At 38.6% G+C, this 21,428-nt stretch overlaps 1 protein-coding gene across 2 annotated transcripts in view; it reads right to left on the reverse strand.

The window, feature by feature from the left end:
* Positions 1 to 21,428, reverse strand: part of lama2 (laminin, alpha 2) — a 224,728-nt gene that overhangs the window by 171,999 nt on the left and 31,301 nt on the right. For both annotated transcript variants that reach the window (XM_030721257.1, XM_030721256.1), the window contains exons 2-3: positions 7,046 to 7,216; positions 4,202 to 4,314 (exon numbers count right to left, since the gene is read on the reverse strand). In XM_030721257.1, coding sequence (XP_030577117.1) covers positions 4,202 to 4,314; positions 7,046 to 7,216 — 284 coding nt within the window. The remainder of the gene's footprint in view (positions 1 to 4,201; positions 4,315 to 7,045; positions 7,217 to 21,428) is intronic.

Raw genomic sequence — 21,428 nt, forward strand, 5'->3', positions numbered from 1 at the left:
CAGCAGAGCCCATCATTCAGACTCAACTTTCTGACGAGCAGACCGTCTACTACAGGTGGTGATTATGAAAGACCCCGGCCATCCCTGACCTCAACAGAGGTCAGGGATGTGCTTTCACTCCCTGAAGGCTAACAGAGGCTGAGGAGGAGCTTCTTTCCACAGCCCATTCAGGCCCTGAATCAGGACAGCCGATGGACTACACCCCCCACACACATACACCATTCATGGACATCATGTCATGCTATTTGCATTCCTTTATTTTGCACACACATGCACCTCCCACAACATACCCTGTTGTAGTGTATTTCTGATTATGTTTTGTTCATTGTTTAATTTCCATTTTATCGTAATGTATATTTCTGAGTGTATATATATATATATTTTTTTTTATTAGATTTTGATTAGATTTAAACTATTCTATTTCCATTTTATATCTCCCTTTTATATCTTTCATCTTCATGTTAATGTGTAAGAGCAGTTGTCAAAGCATTTCACTGCTAGCTGGACCTTGTATGTCCATGAATGTAACAAATAAACTTTGAATGATTGAATGAGCTGCCTAGTACAGTATTGTCATGCAAATTTTGAATAACACAAAGTTTGCATACTTCAATTTAGAACAGAATTTAGATGCTGAGTAACACAACCACAACTTTACGTCTGCACCTTGAATGCATCACAGGGATGAGAAAGCAAAAAGAATGTGTTGAAGGTGTAAATGGGCCATGGGTTAACTGCAGTTTGTAGCGTTGAGTGTTTAAAATCACTTTAAAGACATATTTCCAGTGCATTGCAAGAAGAGCCAGAAGGGATGTGTAAGTGACAAACATCTAGATCCAGATTTTTTTTTTCACATAATGTTCCAACATTATTCTGATTAGACATCTAAAATTAATCCTTTTTACCTTTAGACCAATTTTTGAATGACTTCTCCTAATGAAGCCACAGTTTCTCATAAACTAAATCTCCCAGTCTCATTAGTTTTATTCTCATAACATCTATATAATTACAATCTGGCACTCTTATCTGTTTAATCACACTTCCTTCTAAACTAAACTAAATGCCCTAAATCATCCCATGCCAGTACACAGAGATTCCTGCCAAGCTTTCCAAGTCAAAAATGGAAGCCAATATTTAAAGAGTGGCACACAAGATTATGAAGTGATTAATAGCGAAGTTGGTTTAACTAATTCCAGCACTGCTGAAACAGTTCTCTGTAGCTTAAAACCCTGATGACACATCAATGACACATTTGTACACTGCACCTTTAAATGAATAACTGCAGTAATCATTTTAATTGTACACAATATAAAATCCAAGCTAAGCTGACCATGACAGCGTAGGCTGTTAATGGAGATCAGGGAAGACAATGTTTGTATGAACAACTTCCAGATAGAAAAGGAACAGAGTAGCAGGAAGTGTTAGGGATGGGCTGGATGGATCAAGCACCTGGCAGCTGAATGCATCTGTGCAAGGTGTTTGTGAATCCAATCATATGTGCTGAAACAGAAAGCAATATGAGAATGAAAATAATTTGACTCATTAACATGGGCATTTGAGTAAATAGGAATGATTCTAATGGAAAGATATGATAGAGGCTCTCCACAGAAATACATTTGGGCTGAAAAATATTAAATATTAAAACACCAAATACTAATACTAAAACTAATAATAAAGTGAATGAAAACAAAACAAAACAGAAGACGCGTCTATATGCCTATTGAGACGTACTATATAATTTTTTTCTGCCAGAATATCCTAGGTTTAAACTACTTTGGGGCCACTTTTGTAATAGGTTTTAAGTATCTCTGTGTCTGAATGTATAATACACACATACAACAACATCAATTAAACAATAGTATTGATGCTCTTAAACGAACCTTAAAAAATGAAAAAAAGGTTTGTCTCTTGTGGAGGTTGTAATCAGGTTTGATTCATGGCAGTTACAATGCATTTCAACAATGGCAAGTCAACAATAACATCCTTTAAAAGGCAACCACAGCTGCCTTATAATGGTTGGAAAGGGGAAAGGGGAAATTTTACAACCACCTTACAAACAAGGACTGATGTTTAAATACTGAAAAGACACATTTTTGATACAGCATTAAGTTAAGGTATGGACGGGGCTCCAGAGAATGCAACATGCTGGAATAGCACACATGCATGTACATTTGTGTAATTAAAAGACTAAATTAAATACCCTTTTGCACAATCTGTCTGCATATATGTCTGCGTATAAGATTTCTGATGAGGATGATGCCCTTTATCATTTTTTTCCAAAAAGCTGTTTGATTCCAGATCAAAAAGCTGTTTGATATCACATCAACAAGGTGTCACAAAGCTGAATTATTCAGTCACAGCTATGCATTTATTGCTGCATGTTATGGGCTTAGTGTGAAATGTTGGGTAGCAATTACTTAAATAGTAATTTTATTTTATTTTTAAATTACAATTTCACATGGAGTCATTACAATTAAAAGCATGTGGTTATTTACCTTAATAGGTGAAAATGAAATTAATAAAGCCTCCCAGAGAATGGAGGCTCAAGAACAAGACAGGAAGCTCCTGGTAATTCCAATAGTTTTGTGCCTAAAAAGTAACTGTACAAATTTTCCTTGCCATAATTTTATTGTGGGATTCCATTACAGAAGCATTGCAAAATTCAATGTTAAAAAAATGTTTAATCTTAACAAGGACTGTATCAAGTGTTAAAGAACCAGGACATATCGATGAGAAGTGGGCTACCGGAAAAAAAGATAAAGCATAAGTGGACAAGAGACAAGAACAGGGAACTGTTGCAATGCTACTCCGCATGTGAAAGGGGTTACATGAACAGGTTGTGGGACCTATGGATTAGATGAACAACAGCCACAAGGAGCAGTACTCTCCATGGAAATGAAGACTAGAGGCCAAGATCAAGGCAACATGGAGAGAAATTAGCAAACTATCAGAGCTGTAGAAAGATGTGATGAAGAAAGGGGTACCTACGAAGTACAACAAGCTGTCCATACCTCACTCACAGTCTTGGTGAACAACTTGAAGAGGTATACCAGGTATATCAGGCATTAAAGTGGCTAAGATGAACAGGCACATAGCTCAATATATGAGCAGGGCACAGAAAGGAACTGGCAGAAATACCAGAGGAGCAAAAGACCAGCTACTGGTAGACAGAGCAGTCACTCAAGAGTGTAAGACCAGACTGACCAACCTGTGCACCACCTGGATTGACTACAAGAAAGCCTATGACTCAATGCCTCACACATGAATCAACAGGAACTTAATATCAGGAATTCAATGGGAAAGTGGAGAGTAACACTAGAGGCTAGAGGATACTGACTATGGAATGGAGCAAACATTTAGCCACCTCCTCTAGATGGATGATATAAAGCTGTATGCCGAAAGTGAATGACACATTGATTCACTGATGACCGGGATCTAAGCAATGACATTGGAATGGCAGTTGAACTGGAAAAAAGTGAAGTCGGATGGTAACAAAGAGAGGGAAAGACAGCCAGAACTGAGGGGATTGCACAACCAAAAGGCAAAATTGCAGACATTGAGGACAGCTACAAGTACCTTGAATGCTAGGAAGCTTGCAACTGCCAAATACCTCCAGAGAATAGGGCAAGTCCTGAGGAGTCATATTGAATTGGAAGAACAAGATCTGGGCAATCTATACCTATGCCCTGAAGGTCATCAGATACCCTGCTGGGATAATAAGCTGACCAAAGGAGGAGACAGAAGCCACTGACATCCAGACAAGAAAGTTCCTTATCATGCATGGAGGGTTTCACCCCAAGTCCAGCACTGTACGCTAAGCAGAAGGAAAGAGGCCGAGGACTAGTGAATGTCAGAACCACTATTCAGAGAAAAACAACAAAGATCCATGAGTACATCAGGAAGATGGCCACAACTGATCATGTGCTTAGTGAATACTTCAGGCAGTAGAAACCTGAAAAAGAAAAGGCGCAAAAACAGGAACCATTGTGGACGGACAGGCCCCTGCAATTGATTAAATTTTAAAATTGATTAAATTTGATGAAGCAAGCTGATAAAGACAAGTAACCTAGTTCTCACAATATAAATAATTAATTGCACCAAAAATAGGTAAAAAGAGGAATGTAGTTAAAGTACACGAACAAATATATAACATTTGTTATTTAAGTACTCTCCTCACACTCATAGTATCTGTGTTTTCTACCTGTTTTAAGTCCAGTGTGATAGTCACATAGTGATACTCCATTCCATTCTTGATAGAGGGACTCTGCCACCAACGATTGGTTCCATCTATGGCGTAATCTATGGGATGACGTTCTGTAAACACACATTCAAATGGGCACACAGGAAGAGAGAGAGACATATCAGCCAGTTTATTTTAAATATCTCATTTATTTTCATTTTGAATTCTTGATTGTTCTAAAGTGAAAATGTTCTGCTCCACAATTTTTTTTTCCACTATGGCATTTGCGCCATTCAAGGCCAGATATCAAAAGCACATTTGTCCACTTTGTAAAAGAAGGAATAAAATAATTTCTTTCCATTTAGGATTATTTTATTTAACTTCTGAATAAGAAAAAATGTCAGTCCATTTGCACAGGTCTTTTTCAGAGTACCATTACAACTCTGCACAACAGCTATAATGGAGCAGGCACATAAAATGCATCATTACTGCAGCTTATTATACAGCAAAGGTCACTATGTAGGATTTTATTTATGCATAGTGTGGGATTGTCTGAGCGTTTATATGTGTTAGTGAAGATTGTTAAGAGCAGATGTGACGTTTCAGCTCGACTGGCACCTGTCAGTCATCTGGCTATGTACCTGTGACATTTCAGTTAAAAACCATGGAAATTATCCTTAACAAAATAAAGGTGCTATATTCATCTAAGACTTTCCTACCCCGCTGTCTTTTTGGAAACATCCTTCCCTCTTTTTTAATTTCCCTTTGAGAAGAAGCAGCAGAAGAAGTACACAGTAATTGCAAAAAACAAAAAAATTAACCACTATAGAGTGAATGCTTTCTTACAAAGATACCTGTAGATGAGGACAAATATATATATATTATTTGTAAAATGAAACTAATGCCTCACTCACACAGGCCTAGAAATCGGTAGTCAACCCCCTAGTAAAAAATGTACTTTCCCAGACCTTCTTGCAAGTGGTTGCTGGAGCTTGTTGGCTGTCGCTAGGTGAAATCAGTCACATAGAGAGTGCTGCACCAAAAACCTCCTTGTGATTGCTGTGGTTGCTAGCAGGTTGCTGTGGTCACCTACACCCACGGAAGTTTGTATTGAAGATCCTAACACATCTGTAAACACTCGCCAACTGGTTGCTAACTGCAGCAATTTGCTAAAGACCAAAGCATTAGCAAAGAGATTTCGGCACTCTCTTTGTGACCAATTTCACCTAGCAAAGTGGGCCTATTATTGTCATTTCCAATTTCATATTTTTATTCACAGACTCTACCGGAGTTCTTTTTCTAGATTTAAACAGTCTACAATTCAAATAAACCTTATCGATCTTATACTGGTCCTTGGTGTTCCAATAACTTCCATGGCCACAGGTGTATAAAATCAAGCACCTAGGCATGCAGACTGCTTCTGCAAACACTTGTGAAAGAATGGGTCACTCTCAGGAGCTCAGTGAATTCCAGTGTGGTACCGTGATAGGATGCCACCTATGCAACAAGTCCAGTCGTGAAATTTCCTCGCTATTAAATATTCCACAGTTAATTGTTAGCGGTATTATAACAAAGTGGACACAATTGGCAATCACAGCAATTGAGCCACAAAGTGGTAGGCCACGTAAAATCCCAGAGCAGGGTCAGCAGATGCTGAGGTGCATAGTGCGCAAAGCTGACCAACTTTCTGCAGAGTCAATCAATACAGACCTCCAAACTTCATGTGGCCTTCAGATTAGCTCAACAGTTCATAGAGAGCTTCATGGAACAGGTTTCCATGGCCGGGCAGCTGCATCGAAGCCTTACCTCACCCAGCGCAATATAAAGCGTCGGATGCAGTCGTGTGAAGCACGCTAACACAGCACAAAGCAGGTCCATAAAGACCTGGACGAGCAAGTTTGGTGTGGAAGACCTTGACTTGCCTGCACAGAGTCCTGACCTCAACCCAGTAGAACACCTCTGGTATGAATTAGAGCAGAGACTGAGAGCCAGACCTTCTCATCCAACATCAGTGTCTGACCTCACAAATGTGCTTCTGGATGAATGGTCAAAAATTCCCATAAACCCACTCCTAAACCTTATGGAAAGCCTTCCTAGAAGAGTTGAAGCTGTTAGAGCTGCAAAGGGTGGGCCAATATCATATCAAACCCTATGGATTAAGAATGGGATGTCACTCAAGTTCATATGCATGTGAAGGCAGACGAGAGAATAGTTTTGGCAATGTGTATATAAGTGAGGTAGGTAAATGTATGTTAACCTCATTATTTAAACCTTTACCCATGATTAATATGACCATGCACCAATATAAGAGTATACATAAATAAAAGAAAATAATGGATAACAGGTTCTATTTAATGAAAAACGGGGTGTGGTTCATGCCAGTCACTGAACTGAATGCTTGAATTTAATAAATCCAGATTAGACTTTTTCACCCTTCACTCTCTTCTTACTCTTCTGTCTCTTTTCTCATCCTTGTAGCAGCATTTCTTCATCTTTTTCATCCTGCTTGACTAACTGTTACACCAACAGATGTACTGGCTGACTGATGGCTGACTAAGTGCTTTGTTGACTAATTACTGGATATTAGTTAATGATGGACTGCTTCACTGGCAAACTGACTGGGTGTTTGGCTGAGCGGTTAATTGAATTATTGATCCACTGTATTATGACAGTCAGGTAGACTATGTGATTAATGATTGCAGGGTAATTTTGTATTGTCATCTTGTCATGTTGCGATTGATTCCTCATTTCATTCTATAATTATCATTTTAGACAAAATGATTGGTTAACATCTGGCCATTCACGGTCTAATTAGCTAATGTATTGTGATTAATTATTGTAATCATGGATGTGAATCTTTTTTACCCGATGGATTTGCACTCCTTTGGTTGCAGATTCGACACTGTGGATTTGTCACAGGCTGTCCTGGAACATGTTCGACGAGCTTGCAGAACATTTCTGGACCCATTGAACCGCAGGTAGCATTGGCTGTTATATTAGCCATAGTTGCTAGATTCAGCACAGCAGGGAACAGTCCTGGAAAAAAACAAAAAAACAAAGACATGTGAAATTGCATACAGATGTAACTTATGAAAGTTAAAGAGCAATATGCATTAGTACTGATGCATGCATATAGATGCAGCAGCTACTCTTTTCCTCTTGGTACAAAAAAATTTAAATTAAAAGGGAAATATACTTAAATTAAACCTACAGTACATGCTAACTTTGAAGCAAGTTCACTGTTTTTGTGCATTCAGATCTTCATTAATCACACATCAAAGTGTATTCAGAGTACTTCAAATGAGGTCAGCCCGGATTTCTTTGTCAAAGCATAAAAAAAGGTGGGCAGTTGCCAAATGCTACAGTGAGGGTTATTAGGAACATCCAGCACATCCTGATTTGCATTTAGGTTTTGTATTTCAAATCAAAATTATGTCTGTATTTCTGTTGTACTGGGGTTATGAGTAATTAGCCTGGAACATGAGGGGGAGGGCAAGGGTTTCATATCTTCCGAGCTATTTAATCTGGGTGTATTTTCAGTGCAGTCTAAAGCAGTTAACATCATTTAACACTAACAGATAGAAATGGCTATGATCATTTCATCTTTTGATAAAAGAAGCATAGACAGAACATTTTCTGGCCAGCTTTCAACTGTGCAGACTTTGAGCAATTTAGTATTTCTGTATCAAAAGACTTCATTTGCATTATGTTGTTCAAGCAACTTTCATTTTTTGTCCATGGACATTTTTCACTGCTGGAGCCACAGAATGTAAACTAGGAGAGGACATACATTATGGAAAATGCTCAGATTTTTTTTTTCCAAGATATTCTTGGACTCCATTAATAAAGTTATGCTATGCTAACGGAACTCTGTTTTCAACCTTATTGTTATGGTAATCTTGTGAGACCAGGTTCACTCACGCAAGCAGGACATTCAGGAAACTCAAACGTTTTATGCAGAAACAAATGCATCAAGCCGGATATCAAGAATAAAAGTGGAGACCAAATGCATGATATGGCACCCAGTTCTGAAGTTTGTTCCCTAATAGAGCATATGCACTAAATGTGCACTTCTCTCCATCTATCAAGGCAAGGTTCACCCAACTCTCTGACACGTCCCTAAAACTAAATAGAAAAGATGCCAGTAAGGCACAGATTAAGAGAGTCTAGTCTCAGATGCCAGTGTGTAAATACCTGACAGGACAGATAAAGCTTCAGAAATGAGTCGAGAAATGGTACTCAAATCAAGCACATAAATCAATATCATACTATAATGACCATTTAATGCAATCAGTTTGCATCTCCCTGATGACATATAAATATGAACCTTTAAAAAAAACAAAAAAAACACCTGTAGCCTGTGTTGACTGGGCTCCAAGTGATATGTGACATAGCAATACCATGCGTTTATGGTTCCTAGTGCATACAATGAGACAAGCTCAGACATGCTAGGGAGCCACAGCGGTGACAATTTTGAACCAAGCTACTTCAACAATCTCCAAGCTCAACACTTTGCAAAACATGAAAGGAAACTGCTCCTGCTAAAGGTGGAAACAGCAAATGTGTTTCACCACTTGAGGCAAAAACACACTGTTGGGTACAACCAGACTATAAAGGCCCGCAAAGAGGATAGACTACCAGCTGGTGACGTGCAGCCCAAAAATAAACAAATATCTCAACTGAGAATCACTAGTTATGCTCCATATGACAGGAAAAGCAAATGGTGGATGGAAATTACTGTTGTGGTTCATTGTGGAAAAGCTGGGCTTTAAGTAGCTGGTTAAAACACTTTACCCCAGATAAAACAACCAAGGTAGAAAATAATTTTTTAATTTCAGTTTTATTATGTGACAACATTATGCAGGTTCCATAAGAGTTTCAAGGTTTCAGTTATTGTTAAACTAAAGTGTTACGCACGTATGTTATAATTTTACTTACAATACCCAGGACTCACTACTCTAAGTAGGCAACAAGCTGCAATCACCAATAAAATGTTGATCAGTACTTTTTTTTCCTGCATTGTCATTAATACCATTATTGCAAATTTCCTCAAAATATTGTGATGCTTTTGAGGCACACCCTAAGTCAGGGTGGAAAAAAATGGCACAAAAGACTGCTCACTAAAGTTAACATGGCTGCAATCAAACAACAACTGTGGTTATGAAAATGCAGCATGGTGGTCTGCTCAGACCAACGCTACTGCTCAGTTTTCAAATAAAAAAAATGATTGTTTTGACTGAGGCCTGTGCAACCAATGAGGTTATTAGTTCAACTTTAAAAAATGTTTTTCCAAATAAATAAAAAATAGTATTAGTTTTACTATGTATGTAAAATTAACAGATAAAAACCAACCAAGGCTTATAAACTCTCGACCAGAACTTTTCCTTACAAGGTATGACAAACTGCATTTTAAGTGTAGCAGTACAAGGATGGAACATTGACCAGTATCAGCTGTCCCTAAGAGATCACAGAGTGCTCACAATGAATGGCAAGCTTGTTGAACTTAAAGTCCTGGAATGCTGAACATAGGCTACATATGGTTCACATTTCCTGTCTGGATAAACACATAAATATACTGTGTTACATAAGATATCAAAATTCTAGTTTAAGAAAACAAGTTAAAGAACATGTGCATGTATATACAATGAAGATCAGATACATATAAATATACTGTATCAGCACACAAGGGAGACTGACAAATGAAGGGTGAGTGAGAAGGAGAGGAATAGTGCAAGAAACACACAGAGGAGAAGCACTTGCAAAAGTGTGGACTGTCTGTGTGTGCTTGTCCAGATGAGTCCAGCTGTTTGGCCAGATGTCAACACAGATGAACTGTGAAGAACATCTAAGACACCCAAAGTCTCTCTCACACATGTGTACACATTCTCACACGAATACTCACAACATATCATATACACATATGCTCCCAAGGCTTTTAGTAATGATATTTGAGAAGCCTCTGCCACTTAGGAAGCCCAGATTTCCATTACGCAGTTTTTTTTTTAATAAAGGAAATGTCATGGATACACTTTTCAGCCAGGTTCTCAATGTGTAATAACACAAAGTCCTGTATTGATTCTTCTTGTTTTACATATTCTAGTATTTTTAATTCACCCTAGAGCATAGCAATATTGAAGCACATAAAACATGCTTCAAATTTTGGTAAATCATGTTACTCAAGCTGTAAAGTATTGAAACATATATGAATACATAGAAAATGTGCAATATTTTATACTTCTAAAATCTCCTTATACTGTATAGATTTAGCTAAATTTTAGCCCCAAACACATTTTTAGAGTTGGGCCCAATTTTTCCAAATCACTTGTCATTTAATGTGTAGCTTGTTGGGGGTTGATTGTAAAATCACTGATCAGCTGTTCTGCAGTTTGAGCACTCCCACAATTTTATTTCGCACATGCCCGCTGTCAAAATAACCATTCAAGTAAGCCAGCAGGTGAGGTGACCCAGATGTAGATCCCTATGCAGTTAGCCAAAATGACCCTTCCAGGCAGCTACCCACTGTGCTTATTTGTGGCTGGAGTTAGAGCAAAGCATTTAAAATGATTCATGTAAAAATTGTGATTGTTTGGAAAGCTACAGGAGGGATGTGCAGATTGTCCCAGTATTTTTTTTTTCCAAGTCAATCCCCTGAATCCTTCCAACAAAGATGTGAAGAGCAGTGTTAGCATGACCCACAACAGGTTGGTCAGGAAATATGCTGGTTTGAAATAAAACAGAATCATGCCTTAATATACCAGATTTAGTTTTATGTTAATTTGTTGCAATTTATTTTGCTGTAAGTTAAATTCAATTTCCACACCCACACAAAGTCCAAATAAAAAAATAGTCCCACAATCACAAATGCCTAAATCTCAACTCACATTGAAGTGCTAAGTGCAACTCCTCTTTGTCTCTCTCTGAACCCCGGGATAATAACACTGCCACTTTTTACAGACTTTCTATCAAAATCTTTTCAGTGTAATCTATTCACTGTTATTCTTTGTGAATTTCTGAGATTTCTTTTTTGATGCCTCAAGATTAGATTGATATTTGGTCAACCTTTCAAAGAACACAGTCAGCAGAAAGCAGCCTGAACCCCTTTTAAAGCACTCTTTTGTTCACTTATTCCCAGTTTGAACAGTGGCAACAGGGAACAGATAAAGCTCTAAAAAAGCAATGGCATACAAGACCTGTATATACTAATATCACAGAGGTAAGAAAGAAAAAAAGAGATGGCATTGTTATGCGGCCAACATGGACAACCAAGGCTCCAGTACAAAACTTTAAGACCTTAATGTATTTTTAAAAAAAGGTGTTTTCATGAACACGAGCATGGTTTTTCTCCACACCATTTATAACTACTGCCTCTTGCTTCTGCCAGGAAATCAAGCCAACATCCTGCTTATTCCTGGGGGTTTGATTCACGACCTGGAAGAGTCTGTACATACAAGTGTGAGTGTGGGAGACTGTGCAATCTTTAAGTGTCATTTACCATGACTTGAGTCAGCTAATACCCTAAGCTTTTTATCACTTCTGCATGTCTGATTTAAAGAATCACAAGTGGTTTCAAAAGAGAACTTTATTTGTTCCATGTGTTTGGTCTTTCAAGCAAGCTGGGAAAAAGTGGCGGTCAGATTAAATTCACTGGTGCTAGCACTGTCGCCTCACAGCAAAAAGGTCCCAGGTTTAAATCCACCAGGCATGTGCCGTTTGCATGTTCTCTCTTTGGATGTGTGGGTTCTCTCCGGGTATTCCATCTTTCTCCCAAGTTCAAAGAAATGCATGTTAATTTAGAATCACCAGTTAAACTAAGTGTGGATGTGACTGCGAATAGCTGACTGTCTCTCTGCGCTAGCCCTGCAACAGACTGCTGACCTGTCCCATGTGGACCCTGCCTTTTCCTCTTTTTATTGGCATTTCTGAGCCATATTCATAATGCTTTATTAATAGTGGAGAAAAAAAAAGAAGGACTCTTGCAGGTCCGTTGATGCAGAATACAGGGCAAAATCTGAACATCTAGCTTAAGGTCATACACACGCCATCAGAGGGCTATATGATGAAGTAAGTTCAATACAGCCAGGCTTTAAAGAGCTGGCTTGACAAACCTACAACCTTATTCAGAGATAATGCATATCATGGAAAACTCAGCATCATCATCTTCCATTGTTAAGCTCGGCTTTCTGCTTCAGGCTCTGTAGAAAGGGGCGTTTCATGCATCTTAATACTCTTCTTTCACACAAAATGATCCTGATGAGTGTCTCTACTCCAATGAGAGACATCAGATGATGAAGAAATGCAGTGTGAAAGAGATTTAGCAACAGATTAGAATCAAGTATAAAAACATTTATACATTTTCTCCATCACCAAATGAATACACGCATATTCCAGTGCAATGACAATGCAATGCAAAGCTAAGACTGCTGTAACTTTGCAGCTGGGCTTCATTTGTGCTGTTATTAAGGTAGACAACTTAACAACTTGCACATACAAAATGCATTAGCCCACCAATTTACATCACACATAAAACATGAGGAATCAGAACAAATAAATCAGAGAAAACATGGCACTTTTAAACGAGAACTTGACATTAAGCTTGACGTAGCTCACTGACCCATCAATCTTGCTTTGTAGTACACCCCTCAGTCGTGGGAAGCAGTACAGATAAAGGCAGACAAAAACAAAACAATAACAAAAAACTAAGAACAAAGAAAAACTTCCAGAGAAGATTCATAAGTAAATCAGTGGGAAATACAAGGAAATGTCTGGAAAGCTAAACTTTAAGAAGTTCTAAGACAATCTGGCCAGAAACAAAGTGAAGCAGGGAGGAGACTGATTAGGTAATTGGTGGCAGGTGGTGTGCAAAGTACAACTGAATGAAGTGAAACAATGTGAGTTACTAACAGGAAATGATTCAAAGATAAATCTACCTTCAAAGTTCTAATAGGAACAAGCAGAACTTTTTCAATTAGTGAAAAAAGAATGAGCTCATGGGCAGAAGCTCTGAGACCCTGCACCAGGTTATATTCAAGCAGTTGACCCTGAACACATAAAGCTGCTAAATTCATCTCAACCCAACAAGTCTTACATTTCATTTATCATGTTCCAGAGGAGAAAAACTGTCCTGCTTTCACGAAATAAAACAAGGACATATGAATGAAATTTATTTTGGGGATTTTCACGGGTTCACAGTAACTGTGCTGGCTGTCATAGCAACTTCTACTAAGTTGATCTGATCATGTTTCCAACTGTGACTTCGGCTGGTGATAAGTTTTTCTCTCGTGCCTTTTATGTTGAACAATAAGGTGAGATAACAGAGAAAGGGAGAGGGCTGGATAAAGACGAAGGTTCACATTTCGGTTTCACTGAATGACAAGGACACAATGATTGTCTGCCTACGGGTCCATGGCTGCCTCTCACATACACACACCTACTAAGGTTCATCACCTTCCATTCTTTTCTCTCTGCTCTGATAACTATGGCAACCTGCCTGTCTGTGCCCCCCCCCCCCCCCAATATACGCTCTGTTAACCAGAAGTCTCTGAGGATTGATTGCCATACTGGCTCTAAATTTTAATACTGTCAAAAAGTATAAGTATACCTGGGGAAAGCTGGGCAGTGTCATTGCCCAAGGAGTCGTCAATGTCCTAAACTTTGTCTGTTTTGCTACTATTAAAGCCTGATGTAGCTGGGTAAAAACTGTTTAAAAAAATGATGTTGGCAATATTAAAGATTTCTGTTCAACAAGCTGACCTTCGTTTAACTTTTGAACTTTGACTTTGTCTATGTTAATTAAGCTTCAGAGTCCAACAAGTGGTGTTCCACATAAACTGATCACGCAGAAATCCAGTTAGACACCATTCATATTTTTTCCAGTGCCCAGTCTCCATAAGTGTGCTGCCTCTCTGTTTGCAAGGCACTTGCCAAAAAGTTGCTAAGTTATAAGGCCAATAGAATTATGATGATTAGTCAATACCAGTACAATAGTGTGTTGGTGCTAAACAGCAGTGTGAAGATACATTTACTACCATGAACATGAGTAATACCAACTGGAAAAGTCTGTGCTTTTGCTGGTACTTTAGCTCTGCTGAGGAAAAGACAGACCTTCTTTGTTACTGAGTGAGACATAGTTGGAAAAACAATGAAAACTATAAACTCCAACCATGGTCAGTGTATCTTGTGTGTGGTTGTTCCTTGTTCTTTTCAAGACAACTTTTCAACCAATCAGCATTCGAACTGTGCACTGGGTCACCACCATTAGGTGACACGCAATTGTGGGTTTTTTTTTTTCTTCTGGCAGACTACACAATAGAGCTTGCCTTTGTGGCCTCTGTGTTGGTTGAATTCTCATAATCCTACCTTCACAGCCAGAGAGCTGCACAATGGACACAACTGTGAGCCCATAAAGAATATCAAGCACAAAAGCTAAGATGATATGATCTAAAAAAAAGTAAACCAAATACCTATGCAACAAACATACAGTCAAGAAGTTCATGCTCTTCATCAGCACTTGAACTTCATGTCACGTTGTACATTGACTCTGTGACAACTGAGCAAACCCATCTGCTAACGCAAGATGAGGCCGAAAGCTCCTCAAACACCTCCCAAGTTCATGGACCTACTTGGTTTATATTTATGTATTTATTTGATCACTGAGCCAGGCACACGTGCACAAGTACACACAAGTAGAGTTTACAAAAGTGAGGATACTGAACCGTTCTATTCATCAATGTAGCAGCACGGGTCATTAACATAGGACTCTACATTAAATATAAGGGGAAAATGGTCACGCTGATCAGATTTCCACAAATTCAGGATGATGACATATTCTTTTTTATCTTATAAAGATTTCTTATTGCATTATGAATAAAACTTTATTTGCTTTTTCTGTCACAGTAGAAGATGATTCGACACTGCTTGCCTTGCTCTGTGCGTGTGTGTGTGTGTTTGTGTGTGTGTGTGCTCTATGTGTGTATGTGATGGATGTGTTATTGTTGAGTTTTGAGGCTAGATGTATGCTTGATGGAATAAGGAGGAGGTTGAAAGAGACAGGATCATCTCTCTCTCTGTATCTCTCTCTCTCTGTAACTTTCCATCTCTCCCTCCATCCTGAGTGCTTGGAGGGTGAGAGGGAGATATGGATGGAGGAAAAGATAGAAAGATTGATGGAGAGCAAATAGATGGATGGAGGGATTCCCAGAGAAAGATGGAGTGTTGTTTGAAAAGGGTGAGGGCCGGAAGAGGAACGATATCGCAATAATCCTGTATATACACACATATAACCTTTATATAAAGATATTCACGTAAACAAAAAGATGCAAATTTGAGACACACAGCTTTATACTCTGTAAAACACATGCAAAAATATACTTTCATGAATATAGACAATTACTCTACATTGTTATCATGCATACACACCGAACACTCAAGTTAATTTCCAGCCTTGCAGCTAAAAAAAGAGAAGCACTAATCAGTCCTGGACTCATCTTCAGCTTCATGAGGATCTCTAAAAATCTAATCAGCTTTGTTAGCTCAGCTGTGCTCGAAACACCAGAAATATGCTTTCGCTTCTTCCTTTGAGTTTCATAAACAAGGCAATCCAGGAAATGGCATTTTAACAGTTTAACAAGGAGAGGAGAATTCAACGCATGCCCAAATTTGTGCCAAATATCCTCAAAATGTCCACATGAAGGTGAAATCAGCAGCAGCTATATTGACTTCAACAATATCAAAATCCAAACTTAATTATTTTGTTATCTGACTATATCAAATTTCCCATTAGAATGAGGGACCAATGATTCTGCTAATTGATTCTGGCTGCAGTCATCGCCTCTGCTCATGACCACAGCCATGTGGTTAATAACAATCATCCAGCAGTTTCAGACAAAACTATTTTTCGTGTCCACATGTCTGCTTTATTACATTAAATGCACAATGTTTGTTTTTCATCAAGGAAAAAGTGAGAAGTTGTGAATAACAGACACACATAATGCCCCCTGTTCAGACGCTGAAGCTGAGAGAATATTATTCCTCATGCATCAGACTAGATGGAAATAGTGTTGTCTCAAGACCATATCCTAATTTTCTTACTGAAGGTGGGCGAGCCTGAATCATGACTGAACCCTAGCAAAAAAAAAAAAAAAGACAAGATATAAATAATTTTCTGGCTCAGTTAACGAGGTGTCTCAAGATATTGACAGGCAACTGCACACAGAACTAACGTACAGCAAAGCACGTTTCCAATAAAGAAAATGATCATCAAGTGTGACATTACTAGAATGCTTGGAGACCTTAGTAAAATAATGTAACTGGGTAATTAAATCATAATTGCTAAATTAAGGCATCTATTGAACCCCCAAGGCTCAGTCAAGGTGTGATATTATTGCAATGTTTCTTCCTATTACACCTGGCTCTATGGGAAGGCACCTAACAGGGACTTCTATCTGCCAGCTCTTTGTCTAAATGACTTATTTTATATGAAAAAAACTCACCTTAGTCCATTACTAACAAACAGAAACCATCCTTATCTAAAGATAGTTATTAGAAGAAAGGCAGTTTGAACTAAACAAAGGAAAAGACACACATGGACTGTTAACTCTGAAAGTGAGACAAAACAGGATTAGACTTTAGGTCATTAACTTAATGATAAATAAGGTTATTAGTTAATCCAACTAATAATAAATGAACAACAAACCCACTGACCCAATGTGGAAGTGAAAGGGGAAGTCCTGGAACAATTAAGAGATAAAGTAACACAGGAGCCAATCAGTGATAAGAAATCACGGACAGGAAGTGAGATTCAGCAAGTGAGGAGTGGATCAGTAGCAAAGTTCAGCACACAGCATAAGGTGCAATGCTAAACTGTTGAGCAACAACAAAGAGCAGGCGCTGCTATCATTGGATAATTTCCATCTCTTATATGGAACATATAATAGCAAGATTTATACACACAAATCCTAAAATCAGTCTATACTTTTCTGTACCTAGTAGGAACTGTGAGACACACACACACACACACACACACACACACACACAGTGGGAGATTCTGACAGCTGTATGTCATAGCGTTAATGAAGACTTATGTTCAGCATAGCTCAGATGAAAGAAAAAGTTAAATACAGTACTAACATACACAGGTGCGCACTCATGCACAACTATCAGTCTTCCTTGGTTACAGCATGTCGTTTCCATAGTAACATAGTTCACAGACATGTTTGATAAATGAATAATTTTGTGAAAGTTGAAAAATTTCATGTCCTGGACACCGAGTGGCTTTCTGTTTCTGTCAGTGTGTGCCATACTCACTCCAACTTTAACCTTAAAGCAGTTTGTCATATTATCTTCTGAGCCACTTTGTAACTGCTTCTGATTTGAGCTCCATGAGTCAGTTTATTTTATAAGGATGAATTTAGTCATAATGGTGCTATGAGCTGACCTCAGCAAGCTTACAGCTTAATTTAGGCAAATGTTGATATTCAAAGGATTTTTGAAATATAGTGAGAGGATGATATGCATGGCAGTAGTGACTTAAGTTTATGGGCTTTTTTTATGAAAGTTTTATTACTGTAGCACTTGAAAAGCCTCTTTGTCACTCTCACTGTATCAGTGTTATAGTGAATATATTAATTTTCAAGCATATTTCATTCAAGGACTCTTTCAGAAAAGTCCCATATCCGTGTTACTGTACAAGCTAAAGATAAAATATAGGATTTTCATCATACAGTACACATAAACTCAACACAAATCAGTGTTTGCTGTTGCATATTCTCTGTGTCTGCCCTCCTCGTGCTTTTTTCCTGGCTGTTATCCCTCCATACCATTGCTAAAAATAAATATGTACTTTGAGCTCTCTTGTTATTACTTCTCTGGAGTGATAAGAGTGAGAAAATATACATTAATCTATAGTTTTGTTCCCCTTCCTCCATCTCTAGCTTTACACATGTTGGCCCCTCTTCTGTCAACCTCCAGGGTTCTCGGGGAAAGCTGAAATGAAAACTAAGTCAACATCCTGCTCTCACTATGACTTCCTGCCCTGGGAGAGTGAGAGTGTGTGTCTGCGTGCGTGTGTGTGTGTGTGTGTGCCTGCGTGCGTGTGTGTGTCTGTGTGGGTTCCCATCAGCAATGAAGCTCCAAAGGAAATGCAGGCAGATAGTCACACTGGCTTGAAAGAGAGCAATGAATGACTTATTATGCAAAGAATAAAAATGAAAAAAATATTCAAAAAGATAAAGAAAGAGACTACGGGCTGATCAAAAGGGTCAGGACACTGACCGCTCACTTGTCCCTCATTTCTGTTTCAATAAAATTTTATTTCTGCCTTTTTCTTTGTCCCTTCCCAGACATCATGTCTTTTACTGGTCATTATGCCCTTAAAACAAAACTACAAGCAACACCAGCTATGTTTCAACTGTTTCACCTACAAGTCACTGTAATTAATGTACTTTCACAGTAAGAAGTCACATATTAACACTTATATGTTCATCAGAGCATAAAGCTTCTTTTTCTTAATTGCAACTGGCCCCAATTTTAGGAAATTACTGACTCAAATGCTGTATTTTTCCAGATGGCCACACACACTCATTACAGAGAAGAGGAGGAAGAGGCATGTGGGCTTAAGTGTGTGCATCTGTGTGTAAATTTGCGTGTGTCTGCATAGTAGATTTTTGCAAAGGCTGTCCTCTTCCAGACGGTCATAAACCCAGACTAAACAGGAAAACCGCTAAGTTATAGACAGTTAATCCCCTACTTAAACACACTCCTAGAAACTCACAAACCCAATGTCAATGAACTGTCTGCTCCAGACTGGAGGGTGACCGTCTCCCAGGAGGCCCACTCACAAATTAATTCTGCAGACCAGGATGTAGGTGAAATTACAAAATGGGGAGGGGGTGCTTTGACAATATACCATTGCCGCTGCGGTCTTCAGTAAATATTAAAACTCCTATTTGCCCAACTATGTTTGCTAAGTTCTGTTCTCTCAAAACTGTCAAACATTGCATTTAGGCCCCTAAACATTTGAACATGGTGTCAGAATTTCCTGGGATCCTTAATTTTACAGTCAGATCTGTCTGTCTGGCTCTTTTTTTTCAGCTTTAACTGGCTAATTAATTCTGCTTCCTAAAGAATGTGAGAAATTCTTGGTACAGCCCAAAACACATTTCAGTGAGAGCCAGTACAGCTCAGTAAAAGATGAAATTACATAAAGTAGACCTATACCAAAAGTTCTCTAAAACTGTATAGAATAATAACCACAACAATCAGTACTCAGGAATTTAGTTGGAGTATCTTCATGCCATTGCAGAAAAAAAAAATAGCAGCACATATCAGTAGCATCAGATGGCTAGTGCAATAAATGATTAGGTCAAAAGTAGGTCAAAACTGACTGATTGCTTTGAACTTAATATCTTTAACAGGTGCTGGTGCACACAGTACTGTGCAAAAGTTTATTTTTATATTCTTTTTCCAAGGACCCAGTCCTTCCTGTTTTAAAATGTAAAAGTTATAGTTTTAAAAGCAGTAGTTCTCCAGGCTTTCTGAAAGGCCTTTGAAGGTTTTTTGGAAATTAGCTGCTTTTTCACTCATTTTCATTCCAGTACCTGTGCCTGACAATTTTCAGAGCATTGTTTTCTTTGTTTGATAAGCCACTTAACATTGAACCATGAATCATTCAAGCATAAAAAGGCACCTAGCTCAAGGGATGAACCAGTGTTGTGTCTACACATAACAGAAAAAGAACTCATTTTACATGGTATCTTTAGGCACTTTGTCAATTGCAGCCTGTTGCAAAAACAAAGTATTTTCCCCCTTTTTTTTTTTGCTGAATCTCTGAAAAATGTCAAAGACGACAGTTTAACAGGAATAAAAGTGTGTTTTTACATCAACAAGATGATTCCCAAAGAGCTCTTTGCCAAAAACTTGTGTGTGCTTAAAACATCTGAGGAAACTGGACAAGTGGAGGACAAAAGAAGAAGTGACAGGCCTAAAAAAAAAAACTATCTACACCAGATGAATCGTATCTGAAAGTTATGGCCTCATCAGGAGCCTCATCAGAAATGGTCTCAGTGCGTCAAGAAGTCATTCTTAAGGAAGGGAATCAGTGGCAACAGGTCTTGTGGAGAAATGAATCCAGTTTTGACATTTTTAGTTCAAATTGTCATTTGGATAAGGAGTACGTTATCACTGCTGTCCATGCATACCATTTGGCATTACAGACTTCCCACCACACAATTCCATGACCAGACAGTTAACTTTTGAGGATACCGTTCAGTGGGGTCAGTTGTAAAATAAATTTCTTTACTTGGTCAGGTTTTGTAATTGACTGCATGTATTCTGGTAACAAGGCCTGCATGTAAAATGACTATCCATAAAGACATGAGAAAAAATATCCATACTGCTTAAAAAAATAATAATAAAAGGGAGGGGGGGTTGGTGGTGGTGCAGGGACAATGTTTATGTGCTATAACTCCTGGATAAGTGTTTGAAGTGATATAGCTGAGTTCAGACCAGTCAGCAGTAAATCTATCCTGCAACCCTCTCCAACTGCTCTCACATATACACACCCAATCCATACCTGATGAAGCAGTGATGAGTACTTTGTTAAATCATCCACAAGCACCTCAGTGAAATGGCTGTCCCCCTCGCTCTCCATTTATGTGTGTGTGTGTGTGTGTGTGTGTGTGTGTGTGTGTGTGTGTGTGGGGTTGTGTATGATTTAAGCTGGAACTACTGCTGCTAGCCTCGGTTGGTACTTAGAGTCTAGCCTGAGCCAAGGCCACAACACACACACACACACACACACACACACACACACACACACACACACACACACACACACACACACACACACACACACACACTTAGACTCACATGCTGTCTGGGGAATATGGGGGATATGTTGGTGCTAGTAATGAAAACATGCCAGAGAGCAGATTTACAGGAGAGAGCAACTTGACCTCTGGCCCCAGAGAGGATCTAATCTTCTCATGGCTACAACCACTATATTCTCCTGCAACCCAACAAAAACATAGAATAGAATAGAATAGAATAGAATAGAATAGAATAGAATAGAAATATTTTCTCTCCAAAATCACTTTGTGTATTTATGTTAATCTCAACAGTGGCCTCCAGATTCTGCTAACCGCTCTTTAAGATAAAATGCTCCCTGGAGACAAAGTCACGGTCAAGTGACTGTTCGGGCTTGTACAGCATGTATGTGGACTTTATGGTCTACCAAAACAAAACAATGATGAAA

Source organism: Archocentrus centrarchus, chromosome 24 (assembly GCF_007364275.1).
Source record: "Archocentrus centrarchus isolate MPI-CPG fArcCen1 chromosome 24, fArcCen1, whole genome shotgun sequence".
Classification (NCBI taxonomy): Eukaryota; Metazoa; Chordata; class Actinopteri; order Cichliformes; family Cichlidae; genus Archocentrus; species Archocentrus centrarchus.